Here is a 23444-nt window from a genome sequence, read left to right as displayed (position 1 = left end):
CTCAATTCTCTTTGATTATTTTCCAAAAGTAAATTAAGTAATTATTCTTATTATGACTAAATTGCAAATACATTTTTCAAAATTATTAAAACAAGGTCACTACTAGTTTTTTTTTTATTACAAACAAATACAATTCACTCACGGTTCAAAAACGTTTCGACAAACTGGCATTTTTACGGTATAAAATTTTACTGTCATAATCCAGCTTTTAAAAACTAATACGCCTTTAAAGATTCAAGCGAGAAAATACGATTTTAGTCCATAATGTATCTACTACTAATATGTATTTGACCGACAGACAGACTCGCTTCTTTTGTAATATCACCCTTATCCAAATTTTGATAGCCATGTCAAAACACAACTCCATAAAACATATGAAAATGTACACACTTGTTCTGTATGCTTTTAACGGTCGACTAGCTCCCAACCGGCGCAATGCGTGACTACTGAGCCTCTCCTTTTGAACCAGAAACACACAAGTGTAACGCATTTATGGGGCTATAGGACCTTTTGGCGCGGCACAAGGGCTATTCGAAGTGCAAACACACAAAGGGTGGGCGCCCTAGGGACGAAAAAACGTGACAATTTGTGCTGGGGACATTTTTAGGGACGATAAGAGTGGGTTGTGATCTGAGTTATTAGTGTTAGGCTATCTAGTGCTTTAGTAACGTTGACTAAAAAAAATATGGTTGTCTGGTTGTCTGTAAAGTCGGTTTATAGTCTGGTTGTCTGTAAAGTCGGTATAAGTCGGATGAAAAATTGCCGTAACGTTACCATGGTGATCCGTTTACAACGCGACACTTTTTCGTGCATGCTACCGGTGTTCATCGATTTGGGTCAAAAAGATCACTGTGTTATGTCTTTCCTGTAGATATATACAAGAGTTAAGGGCTATAAAGGTTAATTTTCTTATTTAACCCTTATCCACGTGAAAAGGTCCTCCTTTTATTTAGAGAACTATGATAAAATCATTGCTTATATGCCCACAAGCTGTTAACTATTGCCCACAGGAGAGAAAACTAGTGTGTTCGCGCGAACAGTGCATTTTTCTGTGTAGTGCAAACAGATCTTTTTGACCCATTTATAAGACGTTATCACGCCAAAAATATTAAGATAAATGTTGGTTAAGACTCGAGTCCTCTGCTTTGAGACTCGACTTAGTTTTTCAGACTCTTATAATTAAATCGAACTTGTCATCATGTAAAATTCTTCTTTTTCTTCCTCGCGTTATCCCGGCGTTTGCCACGGCTCATGGGAGCCTGGGGTCCGCTTGACAACTAATCCCAAGATTTGACGTAGGCACTAATTTTTACGAAAGCGACTGCCATCTGACCTTCCAACCTAGAGGGGAAACTAGGCCTTATAGGGATTAGTCCGGTTTCCTCACGATGTTTTCCTTCACCCAAAAGCAACTGGTAAATATCAAATGATATTTCGTACATAAGTTCCGAAAAACTCATTGGTACAAACCGGGGTTTGAACCCGCGACCTTCGGATTGCAAGTCGCACGCTCTTCTCATATCATGTAAAATTCATGGGTTATTAATCATACAAATACACAAATCATACAATAACGTCTGTTTTCTTTATTTACTGTTAATTAGATAAAACCTATAAAATTGTTGATGGAGTCTTTATTCGGAGGCTCGAGTCCTTTTGAGTTGTGTTTAAAAAAGGCTCAATAAACGACTCGGCTCGGGACTTAAAAGAGTCGAAAGGTGTTTTAGCGCAGAATTACGTAAAACGAGTAGAGTTCTTCAAATTTAAGACGATAGTGGACCGGGCGCTAATCCATACAAACGTAGTCCCCATTATTCTCCCTGGATTTTTACATTACCGAAAATATTTTTACACAATTTATTTTATATTTAGCATAGCTAAATAAAATAAAAAAAATCATAAGATTTTTAAAAGATTTAAAAATTGAAAATACAAACAAATGTGTCAATACACATCAAATTGTGTAAAGAATGAGCACTATACGTTTGTATGGATAAGCGGCCTTCCACTATCATCTTAAAATTAAAAGACGCGCAATGCTTATTCCACCGTCCCCATTCTACCATCGGACTTTTAGACGCACGGCCGGTTTCCATCCTTACTTGGTAGATATTCCACCAATTCGCACGAAGCGCTTTGCTTCTACTTTCCTTATGCGCACTGCCAAGGAATGGAATTCCTTGCCGGCGTCTATATTTCCGTGTTCTTATAACCCGGCAACCTTCAAATCAAGAGTGAACAGGCACCTTCTGGGCGAGCTCGCTCCATCGTAGGCCACGTCTGCGCCTCGGCTAGTCTGTAGCCATGAGTAAGCCCATTCATAATAATAAAAAAAATGCAGCAAGTAGTTTAGTAGCCGGAGTCAGCTGAAGAAGTAAGTTATGTGGTTACTGGATATAACTAATTTGCTAGTAAGGTAAGTAAATAAACTTTATCTACACACATATCATAAACTCTCTATGATGCCTTCAAAATCCGTAAATAATGGCCCACATTATGATAAACTGTTTTGTTACAGCAAATTTCTTATCTGTGAAAATGTGGTAATAGCTTCATTACTATATCAAAATCAATTTGGTAATGAAATTCAAATTTCGAACATCTCTGAAAAAAAAAGGAATTTGATTTTGACCCCTATTCTAATATCAGTCGAGATGACGTTTTATTCGAAATCAAATGTCAATTGCATACAATATTGGCAAATCTCGCTTGTAAGTTGGTATCGGACGATATGGTAATCGACCCCGACTCTAGTTTGTCTCTGAATTTAAAAAAAAACTACGGATGCGTGACATGCGTGAAAAAAGTTTTCATTTGCCGCCATTTGACGTACAGTTTATCTTTTAATTAGTTTGTAGTAAAAAATAATTTGTTTTGTTGTTTTTAAAGTAACTAAACAAAAGTTTCGTGTAAAATGTGCGATAAAGATATTTCGGAGACGCCATCTCATATCCACGAGTTCCGAGAGAGGAAAGTGCCCCAATGTCGGTGGTAATATGAGGTTAGTGAATATATCATAGAAAGTGTATAATATGTGTGTAGATAAAGCAGTGTATGTAACTGTACATAATTAGGCATTAAAACACTCGCGTGATACTATTATGAAACTCATTTCATTCGTTTCATAAACCCACACTCGTATTTTAATGCCTTTCATTATGTAGCAGTCACATAAACTACTATTATTGCACCACAAAATAAAACAAATTTAACAACAGATTTACATTGTAAATAGAGGTAGCAATAGCCTGTCTTATCGCTGTAAGTAATTTCATCCAGACAACCTAAGCTAACCTAGCTAACCTGGGTAAGGACTTTTTTATTTTAAGCCACACACAATTTGATATTAAAATCACAGATTTCATAAAAATCTAAAACCATATCTAAAACTGTGTTCGGATTCCCACAAACTTCACCTTCCACCAAATCAGAAACGCATAAGTTTATTTATACTTATCCAACGACCCTTCAAATATAATTTTAAAGTAATAAAAAATCAAATACGACACCCCAAAAACATACCAATCATATCGATGGTACTGCAACTATAAAAATAAGGGTAGCCATAAAATTGTCGATGGTGCCCCTCGCAGTAAATAATCATAAAGTAAAATGCAGTCTGTCTGTGTCTATGGCGTCACTTTCGAAAGAGCATAGAAGCATTGGATTTTCCTCTACGATAAGACATTTGTATGAATGTAAAGAATATGCCTTCTTGGAAACATTTGGTGACTTTTTCATCTCATATTGAGAACGCAAATGTATTTTATGTGATTTTGTTAGCAGCAAAATTCCTACTACGTACATTTTACGACTACTTAGGTACTGAATTAGCGAATAGAATCGTATTGTGTTATTTACACTTCTGTTATTTTATTTGTTTTGTTTTAAATGTTGTAACTGGACGTATGATTTCTTAACTTATATTATAATAGTGCATATCTATATACATAATTTAGTTTTAGATCCCTACTTTCCTACTAATATTATAAAACGCGATAGTAACTCTGTCTGTCTGTTACCTCTTTACTAAAATTTCGTATGGATATCGTTTGAAGCCCGGGGAAGGACATGGGATAGTTTACATCAAACATCATCTTCATAATTTCACGCAGACGAAGTGGCGGGCAGAAGTTAGTATACAATAAATGGTTGTTTTTATTTAAAACCATAAAAATAATTAATATCAAATTTAACCAGAGGTAACCTAAAATTAAAACTACATAAAAAACTAAAACTAAGTCATACCTAAAAATACAATAAATTAGGTATCATTACCTATATAGGACCCTATCTGGTTATAAAATTAAAATTCCATTCCAAAAGATACAATCCCAAATTCCTTAAAAGCAAATTAAATTAACATTAATCTCTAAAGCGACACACCCTGTCAAACGCCTTTACTTAATCAATTACAACTTCAAACCGCGTTCATAGCAATCCCATCACACTATATCATTGTATCACTACCAATTATAAAGACTACAGTCAATATAGTCCCCTCGCATGGAACCCGTAACCTGTGCTTTATCGCCCCCGGGTCCAACAGTAGCAATTTCGGAACCCTAATTTGTAAATATGGTGCAGGGAGCGTACCCAGAATTGCTCCTTGCGGGACTCCGGTGCCGACTAGCACTAAAATTTGAACAAATTGAATTTAGATCTTATTAGAATTGGTTTTTTGTGCTTTACAGTGGTGTGATAAACTTGTATTGGGGTCATTTTATTTAAAGTGTACAATTTTTTTTATTTGTAAACTTCTACATCATTTCTAACTTTTCCACTCAAAATCAGGAGCTCTTTTGATTATTATAGGCGAAAAAAGTAATTGTAGTTTGATTCTAATTTGGGGATTTGAGGTGTTTCTTTGGTTATTTGAAAGTTTTTTTTAATGTGATTAATTCCATTTGGCTAACTTAGTGGACGATCTGTTTAAATTTAAGTGTTAAATGATAATTCGTACATAGAGGCCGTAGTTTAGGGCATTTCTAATTGCAGAGGTGTCACATGCACGTTGACAATTTATATGTACCTATTTGTAGGTCATTGTCAACCATAACTTTCGGTTGGAAACCTCCGGACGGAAGCCGTGGCCTCGGGCGCCCCGTGCACTCTTGGCAGCGGTCCGGCTCAAGTGAGCCACACGACCTACGAACGGTCGGGTTGAGCTGGAGCGAGGCCAGAAGGGAAGATAGGAAGGCCTGGCGCGAGCTTGTGAAGGCCCTTTGCACCTCTGGAGTGCCATAGGACAACAACATTTGTAGGTCGTTTAGATTTTATTTAAATGTATACTGTATTACATGATGATTCGGTATTAGGTACCACTTCATTTTGGGGATCTGAATTAATATTTACTTCAATTTTAAATGTTTTCCAAAGCTTCAACAACAAACCTAACCTAATAAAATCGATCGCAACACATCAAGAAAGCTTTTTAATTTTTAATTTTGTTTAAACATTATCAACATGAGGCATTAAGTACATCAAACATTGCATTACCAAAGAGCAAAAATCACCATCGCATTTGAATAAAAAACCGGGCAAGTGCGAGTCGGACTCGCGCACGAAGGGTTCCGTACCATAATGCAAAAAAAAAACTAAAAAAAAGCAAAAAAAAAACGGTCACCCATCCAAGTACTGACCACTCCCGACGTTGCTTAACTTTGGTCAAAAATCACGTTTGTTGTATGGGAGCCCCATTTAAATCTTTATTTTATTCTGTTTTTAGTATTTGTTGTTATAGCGGCAACAGAAATACATCATCTGTGAAAATTTCAACTGACTAGCTATCACGGTTCGTGAGATACAGCCTGGTGACAGACGGACGGACGGACGGACGGACGGACAGCGAAGTCTTAGTAATAGGGTCCCGTTTTACCCTTTGGGTACGGAACCCTAAAAACAGAATCGCAAGGGCGGAACACAATATTGTAGTGCATAAAATTATCTAATTTTTACTGTACTGTATCCCTTCCCCTACGTGCCTGAGTCCTCTGGGACTACGCCCCTACATATGCCTTGAGACTTGCATCTGGTTGGGCTAATGTCGGGGTGAAATATTTTCGCCAGTTAAGTGTTTTTTTTTCTTTTTGAAGATTACTCGGCTGATGGGTGATGTCGCTCTTATGAGGATCGATTTTTGGATTAACGGGGGTTCGATAAAAGCTGTCCTAGGGTAGCCAAGATGACAAACTATCGCCAAACGAAAAGAAAGTGTTTCAGGATGACAGATGCTAAGAAAAGTACCGTGATCATTTCCGTACATTACTTCACTTTCGATTGGCGTTTTTAGGCCAATCAAATTAGATCCAACAAGGCGTTTTGAGGAATTAATTCCCAGCAAGCTGGAAATCATCATACCTTCATTTGGTTCTAAATGCGTATAATCCGAGTTTGCTCCATCCCTTGTAGGTGTGGTTACATTTTGGGAGCCTTGCTAGATACATTTTACCTTGGATTGACAATACCACTCGATGTAGAAGGAACCCACCATCAATTACAATGTCACTACCAGCAAGGTTGTTGTGGATCAGACACTGGTGAATAAAATTTTCGGATTTAAACACGATTTTACCAAAAAAAAGTAATTCATAGTGGCGGCCATTTTTTACAATCTTTGACTACGAATTCATATTATGGTACTTTTCGGATTCTTCGGATTTTTATCATGATTAGAGCAAATTTTCCGTCGAACATACCGTTTTGGCACTAAGTACAAGCAAAAAACTGAAAAAGAGCAAATTTTTTTCCTCAACTCCTGAGATGGAGCAAACTCGGATTTCATTAATTTAGAACCAAATGAAGGTATTACGACGATTTCCAGCTTGCTGGGAATAAATTTCTGGAAAAAATCTAATTTGACTGGCCTATTTCTTTCATCGATTGCCACGGCTAGGCCCTCTGATAAGACAAGTTAGCTGTAGCCATGATGGCAATACTTTATCTACAAACGCCAAGCGAAAGGTAATATTCTATCGGGATGAAGGATGCTAACGAAATATGTTTTCTATAAACTACTATCACTTGGGTAGGCCCGTTTGGTTTGGGTTGACTCTTCTACCTACTACTATGTTAACCAATCTTCTAGTTATCTTCCTACTACTATTGCTTACTCTTGTGGCCATCATTTTAACCCACTTTACTCTTATTTTTAGGGTTCCGTACCCAAAGGGTAAAACGGGACCCTATTACTAAGACTTCGCTGTCCGTCCGTCCGTCCGTCCGTCCGTCTGTCACCAGGCTGTATCTCACGAACCGTGATAGCTAGACAGTTGAAATTTTCACAGATGATGTATTTCTGTTGCCGCTATAACAACAAATACTAAAAACAGAATAAAATAAAGATTTAAATGGGGCTCCCATACAACAAACGTGATTTTTGACCAAAGTTAAGCAACGTCGGGAGTGGTCAGTACTTGGATGGGTGACCGTTTTTTTTTTTGCTTTTTTTTCGTTTTTTTTTTGCATTATGGTACGGAACCCTTCGTGCGCGAGTCCGACTCGCACTTGCCCGGTTTTTTCTAAACCTGGCATATCCAATATTAGCATTTTATACAATGGGGAACAGTCCCGTGTTTGTGCTACGTAAGCTTGCTTAACTTTAGCTATGCTTTAGACCCACGTTCTATTCTTTCCTAAAACTTTTTTAAAACCATGTCAAAAGCAATAATACCCTGATGTGTTCTGGGGTTATGTTTAAGCTGCCCAAGGGTCTTTTCTGTGGTCTACTCTATTCCTTACCAATATATTGTGCCTATTTTTATACACACTTGTTTCAAAAACAATAATATCTGATGTGGTCTAGCGTTATGCGGAGGTGGTCCACCAACCCCATGGTGGTACACCATGTCATGTTTAAGTTGCGCAAGGGTCTCTTCTAGGGTCCACTCTATTCCTTACCAATATTTTGTGGCTATTATTATAACAACCTTTTCTTCTCTTTTTTTTGCCATATCAGAACTTATTGTCCTATTTTTTTTTTAAACTATATCAAAAGCAATAATACCTGATGTGGTCTAGCGTTATGCGGCGGTGGTCCGCCGACCCCATGGTGGTACACCATGTCATGTTTGAGCTGCGGCAAGGGTCCGGGCTGGGGTCCGCTCTGGTGTTTGCTGATGTCTACCGCCGCGAGGGCCTCTGCGCGGCTGAGGAGGCCGTCGTTTAGACCACCAAAGAGGTCACCCTGGAGAAAATAAGTGAAACTTTGTATAAATGCATATTGTGTACTCAGACTACTTATAAGTAAGTAGATACAATGGGGTTGACCGTTTGAAGCATTTTACAGAATTTGCCAATTACGGCCCCGACACTATCATTAGTAATGACATGACTTATCATGACGCTCCAGCGTTTGCTCCAGTCAGGTCATGACTTTCTTAAATCTCCCCACACACTTATCAGTATTTTTATCAGTATTTTAAATCATTACTTTTCACGGGGAATTTTAGGTTATTATTTTCCTAACCGTTCTTAGTTACCTATGTTGTAGTGTAGGCTAATGAACACTGTCAATCCTGCCAATAGTGTCAAATTCTTGTTTTATTTTTTTAATTTTTAACGCGGACGCCAAATCCCTTAGAACCAAACTAGAAACAAGGGAAAAAATAATATATGCTGCATAAAATCTTTGACAATTGCCAACACTATTACAGAAAAATTTAACAGTAAAGTTAAGGTCACTATAGTCGGTGTAAGTTAAGAAGTAGGTAAAATTTGACAGTTATGATTTGACCTTTATATATATGACACTAAGGCTTAAACGGTATAGTACGGTACGTTTAACTGTAAGCAATTAATGAAGTTGACTACAAGCTTAAACATTACTTAAATTTATTTGAAAACACTATGTTCTCGCGTATTTGAATTACTTTTACCTCCAAAAAACAATAATAAATTTGCTTATTTCCATGAATAAAGGTTCTTTCGATTTTTTTATATGAGGGAGATTTATAATTGTTTGTAATATTAATTAAGGAGGTACCTAGTACTATATATATATTTAAAAAAATATACGTAGGTTAATCGTTGTATTAGTTTATATTAAATTAAGTTTATATAAAATAAATACAGTGTGTAAATCCAATACGGGCAATAAATGAAACCAGATATAAATAATACCAATCCTAAATTAAGAAGCTTTTTTAAGTCAAATTTAATTATGATCCCGTAATTTATTTTTGTAAATTTTTAATTGGATTTACACACTGTATATATTACATTCGCATTAATTAAAAAAAAATTAAATGCTATCAATGTACCTATAAGTACGAGTAGTTTATAACAAAAAAACATCCAGTCATCACAAACAATTGGCGCCAAACTTAAAAAAGGCCTCAAATTTAAAAAGTCCACACCCGAGATCCCATCAAGAAGTCATGAGCGCTCAACCTTCGGTCGTGTATTACTCTAAATTATTTATGAGCACCCCTGGCCTGAGAGCTCCTCCTGACTCCCAAACACACGGTTTTATAGCCCACACCACTTTTAAAACGAATAGTTTTCTTTTCGATTTGCCCGAGATGTGGCATGAATTTGAATGGTGGATGTGTATAGGATCGCAGTTTAAATTTCGAACGATCCTTTCCAATTTTGACGGTTTACGAGCGGTGTTGTTTGTTTAAATGTCGAATGCGGTCAAGTACTGCTACCATGAGTTGACATTAAATTTGATCGCATCTGTACATCAGTGCGAGCGAGATGGACTGCGATCGAGTTCGCGCAGTCGCTAGCGTACTTAAACGCCAAATCAACTCATGGTAGCCGTATGGTGATTAAGTATCACTAGTTATCAATGTTGCAATTCATTGTAAACCAGGGCTAGCAAAAGTATTACCTGTAGGAAATCCTTGGCGCCGAATGTCTCTCAAGTAAAATATTAAAATAATATTTTACCAAAAATTTACCTATCCATTCAATTCACAATGAAAACAGCTGCGTAAAAAATTACTGGAACAAATATTTGTGATAAGCACACAAATAGATGCCCTTACCGGGATTCGAACCCGGAACCTCCTGCTTCGTAGGCACTATCGACTAGGCTAGGAGGCCGTGAAAGAAAATATAATGTTTGAAGTGAGAATTATTTAAAAGTGTATTGAATTATTTATGACTTTGTACGACCCTTCGCTACGCTCGCTCGCTACATGTGAAACGAATGTTTAAACATTCAGAAGCATAATAATATGTGATACGTTTGTGGATATGATATTTTGATTAACTTCAAAAATAGTACGTTAAGGCTTTTGGGTTAAGAGTCACAGGTACCGCTCTCATATAATCGATGTTACGTTTTATATAAAATAAAGTTTTATTCTATTCTCATTTTAAAACGACGTAGGTACATACATTATATGAATCTTTAACGTAACAGTCATTGCGCTAATTTCCGTCCATGCTCTAGTTTTCATCCACTTGACGGATTAGCAAATAATATATTTAAGTTTTAATTTGCTACTTGCGAAATATCATAATATGTAGATAGATATATTGTTTAGACATTAAGGATAGCAATAAGTCCAAATATGTGGAGCAATGTAGGTTCATATTCAACGAAAACTAGAGCTGTTATACTTTCAGTATTTCTACTCGCTCGAATTTCTTTGAAATATTTACCTACATTTCTAGCAACGAAAACTAGTATAGTGACTTAAATATGTATATTATTAATTATTATGTTCATGTCAAATCTGTTATTTCAGAACAGAGACTCTACCTTTGATTGTATGGCAGCGCCCAGGGTCGTGTGACTCTTAATTAGCCATATCGTTTTAAAATAAAAAGAAGTAAGACTGAAAAAGGCATTTTCTGAATGTTTCCCATCATATTTTTTAGTTTAATTAACGCAATATCACAAGTCTCAATTTGGTCCCCAATAAATTAAACACTCCGTATATTAAACAATCTCCCAAACACCATGTCGACCTTCTAAATGTAATTGCTGATTGCATTCTAACCCACTCTAACATATATTACAATAATCATAATTTATTTTCTGCCACCCCTGAAACTGTATACGATTGTACTCGCAAATTCATAATTGCTTTGCCAAAACTATTCTAAACTTTAATATCATACCGACAACGTTGCATTTTCAATGAACGCTAAAAGCTACATACGTCGTTTTTATCACTAATCATTATTACGAAATCGAGCGTTAGTTTTAGCAAACTCCTATTTGTAATTCATTCATATTTAAACCATATTCGCTTATAATAAGGTTCAGTTTGGAATGGGCAAATATTATCAGAGTGAAGATGAGAATGTGTAGGGATTAGCGAATTCAATATAGTCGAGTGTCTTTTTAACTACAATAGGGTTGTCACTCAGTAATTGTTAGTCGATTATGCGTTCACAGACGATTAAAGCGAGACCAAAGGGGTAACGTGATCGGTGTGACAGTGTGTCAACCCTACTAATCCCTACTAATATAATTATACGGAATTTGAATTTCTGTTTGTTCATTATTGTGAGACACTATTTAGACTTTTAGAGTGAGAGAAAGAATTAATTCAACACAAAAAATTATACTAATAAATACAATGTATCAAAGGCTGTCCAGTATTTTGGACGTTGTCGAATGAAGGGCTAAAACTGCTGGTAGGTGTCACAAAAACCTGGCCCCTGTTCCACAAAGACAATTGTTGCTTCACATTGACAATTCACTGTGCAAACCTTCGTTACTTGCCGACATAGAAATACCGGGTGTGGCCTGTAACACGAGCAAAGAATTAAAACATAGATTGTACTCCTCAAACCGTGACACTTTGTTCAACAACTTTTAAAAATTATGAAGTATTTAGACTCCCTATTTTTCATACATAATAAATATTATCTTCAATGGACGCCATCGCCACGCCATATCATTGTGATTGACGTTGCTTGTCACGCCTTAAACATAACAAAATTCCCAATACATTGCGTCTTAGAATAAACTTTAAAGTGTATTAAAAATCAAACCACAAGTTACTTTTAAAAGTCGCTGAACAAATGTTGGTCAGTATGAGAAGTACAGCCTACAGTTTTATTTTTTGCTCATGTTACAGGCCACACCCGGTATACGTGAAAAACTGTGTCATGTGCACAGTTTTTCACTAACCACCATAATATTATAAATGCGAAAGTAAAGTCAGTCTGTCTGTCTTTTAGTACCATCGAGATAGTTGAGGACCGAGGTAGGACTTAGGATAATTTTTACCAATCATCATCATCGTCATCCCACGCAAATGGCGAGCAGAAACTAGAAAGGTATATTTTTTAGGGCTAAGAGTATAATAGTACATTGTGCAACATGGGGCGTAAGTTGAATATTGCAAACGAGAGTAAGTTAAATCGCGACGGCTTGCCGGAGCGATTTATAGAATCGAGTTTGCAATATTATTACGCCCCGAGTTACACACAATGTTTTTCATCAGACTTTGCGATACAAAAAGTAAGTATAAAGACAAAAAACTGTTAATTATGGCACTAGAAACTTCGTAACTCCCTAGGGAGAACGCTTTTTCTATAACTCCCGCTTAACCTGCGTGAAATTCCACATTTACTGAGCGAGTGTGATGAAAAATCATTTATTTGACACGAGTCAGACTGTATTGAGCTGGTGGGGGAACTAGTACGTCTGTACGTTCCTTCACGGACCAGAGGGTCTACCGCGAACCACGTTCGACGTGTTGCCTCTCTGTCCCACTTATAAATTCGTACGTAAGAGTGACAGGGAGGCAACACGTCGAACGTGGTTGGCGATAGACCCTCAGAATCGAGGTCTCCTGGCAGTCCCGGCTTCGCGTACTGTATCACGTAGGAATTCCCCTCTGGTTCGTTCTTTGCTCCTTTTGAATGCGCTCCTCGCATCAGCCTCTCAGTGTGATTTGTTTGCCGGCGGACAGGTGTAATTGTATGTATGTATGTATACACTTTATTGTACATAAAAACACGAGAAACAGTTACAGAGTGAATTAAATACAACAAAGGCGAACTTATCCCTGTATGGGATCTCTTCCAGTTAACCTTTGAAGAAATGAGTAGGACAGAAGGTAACGATGAATGACAAACAAAAATGAAAGTTTTGAATACACATTACTACAAATATACATAAATAGAAATCTAACAATACAGGAATGCATACATATATAGACATAACATAATTAAATACATAAGAATTACTCAATACATAATAATAATAATAATCATTATTTTTATGAAAAATATAACCCAAGACTGCTGCGTACTATTACTATTATTAAGGGTTATAATTGGCCATAGAATATGATGTCCTAACATGTACGACAAAACTCCCTGTGAAAGAAAATGCAAACGAGAAGCAAAACACGAGCTCAACTAGCGTCTCCACGAAACGCACGCCCACCACCCCCGTCCGCATCATCCGTCTCCTCGCAATCGTCGTCGAGCGATGAATTCGCCACCGCGCCCGACACCAGCGAGTCGAGCGATGAGTGCGGGCCGCCGCCACCGCCGTCACGACCACCTGCGCGGCGCGGGCGGCCACCGCTGTCGGCACGCTTGGGGCCTGCGGGACATCCTGCCCCGCCCACGGCTCCCGCTGCCGGTGGTGTAGTGCGTCGCATGCGATGGTCTCAAACCATTAATGAGAACGTCATGCGCGCCTACTATGGGGCTACAGAGGGGGGAACCAACTTATGCGCGTACCGTGTCCGAATGCTTCCACTGTTTCAGGCCCTCGAACCGACCATCGACGTGACTGCGCAACGACTATCGGATCAGGTGCGAGTCATCCAGCGGCAAAAGCGGTTGGATGACTCGACACTTGATCGGCTTCGCCTGGAGGCTCTCTCTGCTCGCGCAGCTTCTACCTCGGCGCGGGATCCGCCCGCCACGTCGCCGGATCCGGTGCCGGCACCCGACCAGGCACCGGGGGCGCCGCGGGTAGATCTCAGTGCCGACGAGGAGGAGTTCGCGCAGAGTGTGGGTAGTACAGCCAATGAGCAACTGAGGAGGACTCTGGACGAGGCGATTACGCGGTACCGCTCCACACCCGATACTAGGCCACGATTACCACGTTTGCCTATGAATAGACACAATCTAGCGCTAATGGGAGCCCTAAACGCCTTACTAGAGCCATATTTGCGGACTAGTAAAGATTTAGATGATACGCACGCGATCATGTATTGCGGAGCCATCGCGGCGTGCCGTGTTGCACGAGTCAAGTTTCCGGACTCTGAACGTGCACCTAGGACCGCCGGAGGTGCCCCCGCATGGCAAATACGGATCGAGCGACGTATCAGCTCTTTTAGGACTCTTATCGCAAAGCTGATCTGCTTCAGGGGGGGCAACAATCGCCCCCGAGTAATGCGCTTTGTAAACCAGGCATTCGTGGGGACGGATATCAGGCCCCGCGACTACATGGCCAACGTTACGGAGCGCATCGACTTTCTAAAGCAGAAAGTCTATGCATGGGCAAACCGTATTCGCCGCTACAGAGAGCGTGTGGACCGATTCCAGCAGAATCGTCTTTTCCAGAGTGACCAAAGGATGATGTACCGAAAGTGGGAGGAAACCAACCTTCGTGCATCCGACTCGCGGCCACCGGATGCTACTGTCATGAATGACTTCTGGCGTAGCATCTGGTCGGTGCCTGTCGGACACACCGAGGGGAGTTGGATGAGTGTTGTCGAGCGTGAGTGCGAGTCCATTGAACCTATGGGGGCAGTCACCATCAGCCCCGATGACGTAAGTTGTGCCATCCGCACGGCCCAGAACTGGAAAAGTCCTGGGCCGGATGGATTGCACAACTTCTGGCTAAAATGGTTCCGATGCTCGCACTCCTACTTAGCAGCACAATTTCAACAAGCCCTCGAACTTGGTTCTCTCCCACCTTCCTTAACAACTGGTGTCACCTTCCTGCTCTATAAGTCCGGTAGTACCACGGAAGCGAAGAACTACAGACCCATCACATGCTTGCCTACACTCTACAAGCTCCTTACATCCATTTTGAGAGCAAAAATCAACGCGCACATTGTCGCAAACAATATTTTGGCCTCTGCTCAAAATGGATGTAGGGTTGGGTCCCGTGGTACTAAAGAGCTCCTCCTCATAGACATGACCATCTGCCAACAAATCCGGCGGACCAAGGGGGCCCTCTCAGCCGCTTGGATTGACTACAAGAAGGCCTATGATTCGGTGCCTCATTCATGGCTGGGGAGGGTCTTAGAGCTGTACAAAGTTGATGCAGCTTTGAGAGCCTTCCTAAGCGCGTGTATGGGGCAGTGGACCACAGTCCTTCGTCAACCAGGAGGCGGGGATGACCGACCTGGCCCACAGGATTTTATAAGGATTGAGCGAGGAATATTTCAGGGCGACAGTCTGAGTCCGCTATGGTTCTGCCTAGCTCTGAATCCCCTCAGCACCTTGCTGAAGGATTTGGGACTAGGTTGCCGGCTTCGGAGAGAGGGTGAAGTTATTTCTCACCTTCTGTACATGGATGACCTCAAATTATTTGCACCAAATACCCAAGGCTTGTTGGAGCTACTGAAAACCACCGAAGTCTTCAGTAGTGCCATCAACATGGAGTTTGGTGTCGATAAATGTGCGGTTATGCATGTACAGCGGGGGAAGGTTGTAAATTCAACAAATTTACAACTTTCTGAGACAATGTCTTTCAGGTCTATCTCTGAATCAGAGACCTATAAATACCTTGGTATGTCACAGTCGTTGGGTATTGAGGACGAGGGTATTAGACGGTCGGTGAAGGAGCGCTTTTTCAGTCGGCTCACAAAAGTCCTTAACAGTCTTTTGTCAGGAGGCAACAAAGTGCGCGCCTTCAACGCCTGGGTAATGCCTCTTCTCACATACTCCTTTGGCATACTAAGGTGGACTCAGACCGAGCTGGACGCCCTGGATCGGAGGGTCCGGTCACTGCTCACCACACATCGCATGCTACACCCACGCTCGTCAGTTATGAGATTGTACATCCCACGGAAGTGTGGAGGCCGAGGCTTCCTAAACGCCAAGGATCTCCACAACCGCGAGGTGTACAATCTCAGGAATTATTTCCTTAACAACGAGTGTGGGATGCATCGTGATGTGGTGGCAGTAGACAGGAACCTCACGCCGCTCTCCTTGGCAAACGAGAACTGGCGCAAACCTGTGGTACTAAGTACTGCGGATCGCAAGGCGGCATGGGAGAGTAAGGCGCTACACGGGCGGTTCTACAAGGCCCTCACGGGACCCGATGTGGACCTGCTCGCGTCGGTGAACTGGTTACGATTCGGGGACCTCTTCGGAGAAACCGAGGGTTTTGCCTGTGCAATTGCGGACGAAGTGATGATGACGAACAACTATCGGAAATATATCCTGAAGGACGGTACGGTCGACATTTGTCGGGCATGCCGCCGTCCCGGAGAGTCACTCAGGCATATCATTTCCGGTTGTTCTCATCTTGCTAACGGTGAGTACTTGCACAGACATAATCTCGTAGCCAGGATTATTCACCAGCAACTTGCTCTTCTATACGGCCTTGTGGACCGCGAAGTACCGTACTACAAGTACTTACCTGCGCCTGTTCTCGAGAATGGTCGTGCCACGCTCTATTGGGATCGATCTATCATCACTGACAGGACTATTGTCGCCAATAAGCCTGACATCGTGCTGATAGACCGATCGCAGCGCCGGGCCGTGCTCGCCGACGTCACCATCCCCCATGATGAGAATCTCGTGAAGGCCGAGAAGGACAAGTCCAGCAAGTACCTAGACTTAGCTCACGAGATTACCGCCATGTGGGATGTTGACTCGACGATCATTGTTCCGATAGTTGTGTCAGCGAACGGTCTCATAGCGAAGAGTCTCGACCAACACCTAGAGAGACTCTCGCTGGGTGGTTGGATCAAGGGTCAGATGCAGAAGGCGGTAATATTGGACACGGCGCGTATAGTACGTCGGTTCCTCACTCTGCGGCCCTGACCACCGGCAGCTTGGGCCAAGCCCCGCTGCCGGCGGCACCCTAGGTTAGGTTTTTTATAATGTGTTTATATGTATTTTTTATTGTTTTGTAAGTGTTTTTATATTTTACTTTTATATTCATATTATAACAAACCTAACTTAAGACGAAAAATAAATAAAGGAAATAATAATCAGCCTAAATACGTCACACTGCTGGGCACAGGCCTCCTTTCATGCGCGAGAGGGCTTGGGCTATAGTCCCCACGCTAGCCCAATGCGGATTGGGGACTTCACATACACCTTTGAATTTCTTCGCAGATGTATGCAGGTTTCCTCACGATGTTTTTCCTTCACCGAAAAGCTAGTGGTAAATATCAAATGATATTTCGTACATACGTTCCGAAAAACTCATTGGTACGAGCCAGGATTTGAACCCGCGACCTCCGGATCGAAAGTCGGAAGTCATATCCACTCGGCCACCACCGCTTAAATACATTAGGCAAGTTACAAATAAGAAAAATATACATACTCATACCTACATGTTTTTTGGTTGGAAATATTAAATTTATAAATATAAATATATTTATATGCTAATAATGAGTTGCGACTTTAGTCAACACTGCTAGTGGTAGGTTTTAATAATAAGTATAGTAGCAGAAATCTCATATGTGACAGAGTCCAGTTAAGTGCGATGACGAGCGAAGCGAGGAGGAGCGTGTTAGGTTAACCGTGAGCAAACCGGAACCGACTTTTTATGTTATAAAAAACAAATAGAACATAAGTCTTATAAAAAACTAAAAGGTAGGTATTACAAAAAATACTCACTAAAACATATTTTGGTAAACAATAAACAACTAAGTGTATATTATGCCAACTAAAATATTCTACAACATGAAAGGTGGCATTTTGAAAATTGACATTATAAAACACAGACCAAATGTTTAGTTGGTAACCGTGAGGTTGGCAAATAAAAAAAAACAAATTTGATAAGTTGGGAAATGAAAGTTCGGCGAAATAAAATTACGCGAAACGTGAGTTGGGAAGTGATAATCGGCCATACCATTTTCGGCGATAAATAAGAGAACCCATAATGACCATGTTGTAGTTCCCACGCCATTTTATAAGTGAGATTAGTGTGACATAGTCTGCCAGGGGTCGTGAGGACTTTTCAATTGTAAGTGGTTTGGGGTCATGCACATATTACGTCACAGCAACAGGGAGAGGGGGTCTGTCGAGCCAAAGATATATATGTTATAGGTAGAGAGATATATAGATAGGAAATAATCTTGGAAGGGTATAATTCGTATCACTATACTTCCTGTTTTCCAGAACTCGATTTTCGCTCATGTCGTCTCAGATATATATTAGGTATCGTAGACCGGGGTGACTTTGGAAAATTTGGGGTTACTTTGATAGATTTAAAACGGCCATAGAATTACTATTATTCATTATTTACTGAAAATGTACCTGTCACTAGTTAGATTATTATATATTCATATTCACCTACTGTAAAAAATCTCGCATATATATATATTATGGCTTAAAATTAGAATTTTAAAGTCGCCCCTGCATTTGAAAGTCACCCCGGTCAATGGTATGGTACCCCACACGTACCCCACATGGTATATTTAAAAGAAAATAAAAAAAAGTTTGTACTGCCGACTTTATGACGTCACAGGAACTACCCCCACCACTTTCGCGCTTGTCATCTCATATATTTGTGTTCAGGGCATTACACTAAATGTATTGATACCATATTCACCCATATCCGAGACGACATGAACGAAAAGTAACTCTATTAAATTAAAGCCTGTGCGTGGGTGTGTGCTAATATATATACGACGTTATCAAACAAAGTCCATCTCAATATCGAACAAATTATAAAACAAAGTCCCTCGCCGCGTCTGTCTGTGTGTCTGTATGTTCGCGATAAACTCAAAAACTACTCAACGGATTTTCATGCAGTTTTCACCTATCAATGCAGTGGTTCTTGAGGAAGGTTTGTGTATAATTTGTAAGGTTTTGTGTAACCCGTGCGAAGCCGGGGCGGGTCGTTATACTTATAACAATACGGAGGGGAGCGTAGTGGGGTTGTATCATGTCATGAACTAAATGCACGCTTGATGGGTACTGTCGCGTACGCCAGTGCTCATTGATATAGCACTATTGCTATAAATGTATTTTATGGTACCCATCATGGTGTATGGTAATCATCATGTGATGATTACCGCGTTGGTTGATTTTTACCGCAGGGAACAGTTATTCATACTACAGTTCTGCAGTGCGAGTTCAATATCACGATTTTCTAATTTGAGTCTTAAGTGTTCTCTCTTAAGTCTTAACTTTGCGATGTCTACAGGAAAGACGAACGAGTTAAGCAATTTAAGCATACAAAGAAATATCTATGAACCATTCGTAGGTATCCCTCGCTTGAATTTTCCTTGACGACATGGGAGACTTATATCAATTTAGGAAATAAGTAACCACATTCGTTTCACCGGACCCCACATCCCAGGCAACTGTAAAACTCCACTTATGAAATGACAGAACTATCCTTAGTGGTCCCGGTGGCCGTTTTTATTATCGCTGTCGTAAAGTAGCCGCCGGTTATTGCGGTATTAATAAATGTTACCTTTGCCCGGGTATTTTCGGGGTTTTTAAAAGATATTTATATCTCTAGGGGCCTATTTTGATTTAGGCCTATCCTAGGGTACCTAGATCCCATTGTATAGTTAATTATGACCTATATACCGGGTGTGGCCTGTAACACGAACAAATAATTAAAACATAGATTGTACTCCTCAAACTCTAACACCAATACTCCTGACACTTTTGTTCAACAACTTGTAAAAATTATGAAGTATTTAGACTCCCTATTTTTCATACAAAATAAATATTATCTTCAATGGACGCCATCTCCACGCCATATTATTGCGATTGACGTTGCTTGTCACGCCTTAAACATAACAAAATTCGCAATACATTGCGTCTTAGAATAAACTTTAAAGTGTATTAAAAATTAACCGACAAGTTATTTTTAAAAGTTGCTGAACAAATGTTGGTCAGTATGAGGAGTACAGCCTACAGTTTAATTTTTTGCTGGTATTACAGGCCACAGGCTGTATATACTCTGGGCATTTCAAACACCCGGTAATCAAAGCTAAACAGCCTTTACTTTAATACCGAATTCATAATTAGCACTAAATCCCGCCTAGGCTTAATCCTCGCTTAGCAAAATCCTACCTTATATAGGAAATTATATTATAATCCGTAACGCTTGTGTGCGCGACTGTAGCTGGATTAGCATGATGTGCCGTTACCTACAGGCACATTACGGTACTAATCCTAAGTTTAACTTCAAAGGCCTATGTACTATCTAATACCTTTAAACGAGCAATTCTTGTTTATATATTTACACACACACATATATATATATATATAACGATTTAGATGAAATTTGCTCTATGGGGCTTTTCGGGGGCGATCAATCGATCTGGCTAGGTCTTATATCTGGGTCTCCCAGATATTGTACTAGGTAGGTATATAAAGGACATAAGTAAAAATGTATCTTATATAGCTAGAGTTAGACCAAGAAAAGTCTGCAGCGAGTTTGATAGCCCACGCAATGCAAATGTTATTTATACGTCATAATTTAATAGAAGTTTGACGTTTAAAATAACACGAACTGCGTGGGCTATCAAAATCTCTGCAGACTTTTCTTGGTCTAACTCTAGTTTAATAGTTTGTAATATGAACTTTTATTTTCTTTTAATTACCTGTCTACCTGTTAAGAGCGCTCTTACAAGAAAAGTCGAAATAATGCAAAATTGATGATACTAGTCGACGAAATTCAGGACTTTGTGCTCATTATTAGAAACAATGAGTACTTGTTCCAGTAAAAGCGTCTTCTTATCTTTTTAAATATCGTTGTAAATATTAGAAAAAGGACTTATTAAATTAGTAATGATTTTTTTTCTGATGGTCGTTTCCGAAAAACCCCGTGAAGCACTGAATGGCGAGCTCTGATTTGGAAATGTTGAGAAGTTTACTCTGCTAAACCTGGCTATTTTGTATTATTAATACCCTGTACTTTAGGCATATCAAACGATATTTTTCCTACATACCTTTGAGAAAGAGAAAATCAAAGTAAAACGAACTCAATTTTCTCTCCGAAACAAGTGTCAATTCCTACGAAAATCTACTTAATATCGAAGTCATTTTCATACTCAAGCAATCTGCAACGTTTGCTTATACTGTTGGTATACATTAGTGTTTATGAAATTCTATTATAATTTTTTGGCAATTTTTTGAAAACTACTCTATATTACCGATGACGCGCGCTGCGCCAGCTCAGTGCCGCGGCAGAGCTTGTAGAGGCAGGACGTGTGTCGGTCGGCTCCGCACATTTTCAACGGCGACGACGAGGTTTTTTATCATTGTGTGCGGCGGGCGCCGTGTAAAACGCTATACTGTGTGCGTGTAAACCGCAACGAGAGACTTTGATCCTAGCACTGTTTTTATAGTATTATAATTTATAATGGTACAGTTTAATAAACTACCGGACAGGATTAAAAATATTTGAAACGACCTGACATTCTTTATGTATTTATTTGACTCAAGATAGTACTCAGGGTCTGATGATGGAGCTGGAAGGTGGTCACCGGTACCAATCAACCATGCAACTAAACCACTTCGTGTTTAGACTCGTTTTATTCATCTCAACAAGATCTTTGACACAAGATAGTACTCAGGGTCTGATGATGGAGCCGGAAGGTGGTCACCGGTACCAATCAACCATGCAACTAAACCACTTCGTGTTTAGGCTCGTTTTATTCATCTCAACAAGATCTTTGACACAAGATAGTACTCAGGGTCTGATGATGGAGCCGGAAGGTGGTCACCGGTACCAGTCTATCATGTAACTAAACCACTTCGTGTTTGGGCTCGTTTGATTCGTCTCAACAAGATCTTTGACACAAGGTAGTACTCAGGGTCTGATGATGGAGCTCGAAGGTGGCGACGGGTACCTGTCTATCATGTAACTGAACCACTTCATGTTTGGGCTCGTTTGATTCGTCTCAACAAGACCTTGGACACAAGGTAGTACTCAGGATCTGATGATGGAGCTGGAAGGTGGCCACGGGTACCAGTCTACCATGTAACTGAACCACTTCGTGTTTGGGCTCGTTTGATTCGTCGCGACAAGATCTTTGACACAAGATACTACTCAGGCTCTGATGATGGAGCTCGAAGGTGGCGACGGGTACCAGTCTATCACGTAACTGAACCACTTCGTGTTTGGGCTTCGTGTTTGGTTTATCACCTAGTGTCAAAGATCTTGTTGAGACGAATCAATCGAGCCTAAACACGAAGTGGTTTAGTTGCATGGTTGATTGGTACCGGTGACCACCTTCCAGCTCCATCATCAAACTCTGAGTATCACCTGATGCAAAGATCTTGTTGAGACTAATCAAACGAGCCTAAACACGATATGGTTTAGTTGCATGGTTGATTGGTACCGGTGACCACCTTCCAGCTCCATCATCAGACTCTGAGTATCACCTAGTGTCAAAGATCTTGTTGAGACGAATCAAACGAGCCTAAACACGAAGTGGTTTAGTTGCATGGTTGATTGGTACCGGTGACCACCTTCCAGCTCCATCATCAAACTCTGAGTATCACCTGATGCAAAGATCTTGTTGAGACTAATCAAACGAGCCTAAACACGATATGGTTTAGTTGCATGGTTGATTGGTACCGGTGACCACCTTCCAGCTCCATCATCAGACTCTGAGTATCACCTAGTGTCAAAGATCTTGTTGAGACGAATCAAACGAGCCTAAACACGATGTGGTTTAGTTGCATGGTTGATTGGTAATGGTGACCACCTTCCAGCTCCATCATCAGACCCTGAGTACTGTCTTGTGTCAAAGATCTTGTTGAGACGAATCAAACGAGCCCAAACACGAAGTGGTTTAGTTACATGATAGACTGGTACCCGTGGCCACCTTCCAGCTTCATCATCAGACCCTGTGTATCTCCAGTGTCAAAGATCTTGTTGAGAAGAATCAAACGAGCCCAAACACGAAGTGGTTTAGTTACATGATAGACTGGTACCCGTGGCCACCTTCCAGCTCCATCATCAGACCCTGTGTATCTTCAGTGTCAAAGATCTTGTTGAGACGAATCAAACGAGCCTAATCATGTTACTACATGGTTGATTGGTATCCGTGACCACCTTAATCATCATCATTATCATCAGATCCTCAGTACCAGTTCGTTTTTAAACCCTCGTTGATACAAACTTTACAACCTATAGGTACCAAATGCAATGACGAAACATGTAAATAAGCGAGTACCTATAATTTCTTTCGAGTAATATACCTTCATAAGTACGAGTATGGGGCTATTCATAAATTACGTCGTTTCAAATGGGAGGGGGGGGGGGGGGTCTGGACATCGGATGATGGTAGCATGACGTAGGAGGAAACAGAGTCATCCGAAGCATGATTTTTGGATGATTTGAGGGG

At 40.2% G+C, this 23444-nt stretch overlaps 1 protein-coding gene across 2 annotated transcripts in view; it reads right to left on the bottom strand.

Annotated features, from left to right (window-relative positions):
• Window positions 1–23444, bottom strand: part of LOC134804103 (inhibitory POU protein) — a 95564-nt gene that overhangs the window by 8365 nt on the left and 63755 nt on the right. For both annotated transcript variants that reach the window (XM_063777044.1, XM_063777043.1), the window contains exon 3: window positions 8006–8185. In XM_063777044.1, the coding sequence (XP_063633114.1) occupies window positions 8006–8185 (180 nt within the window). The remainder of the gene's footprint in view (window positions 1–8005; window positions 8186–23444) is intronic.

Source organism: Cydia splendana, chromosome Z (assembly GCF_910591565.1).
Source record: "Cydia splendana chromosome Z, ilCydSple1.2, whole genome shotgun sequence".
Taxonomy (NCBI): Eukaryota; Metazoa; Arthropoda; class Insecta; order Lepidoptera; family Tortricidae; genus Cydia; species Cydia splendana.
The sequence above is the reverse complement of the archived record's forward strand: the minus strand, read 5'-3'. Positions and strand labels throughout refer to the sequence as shown.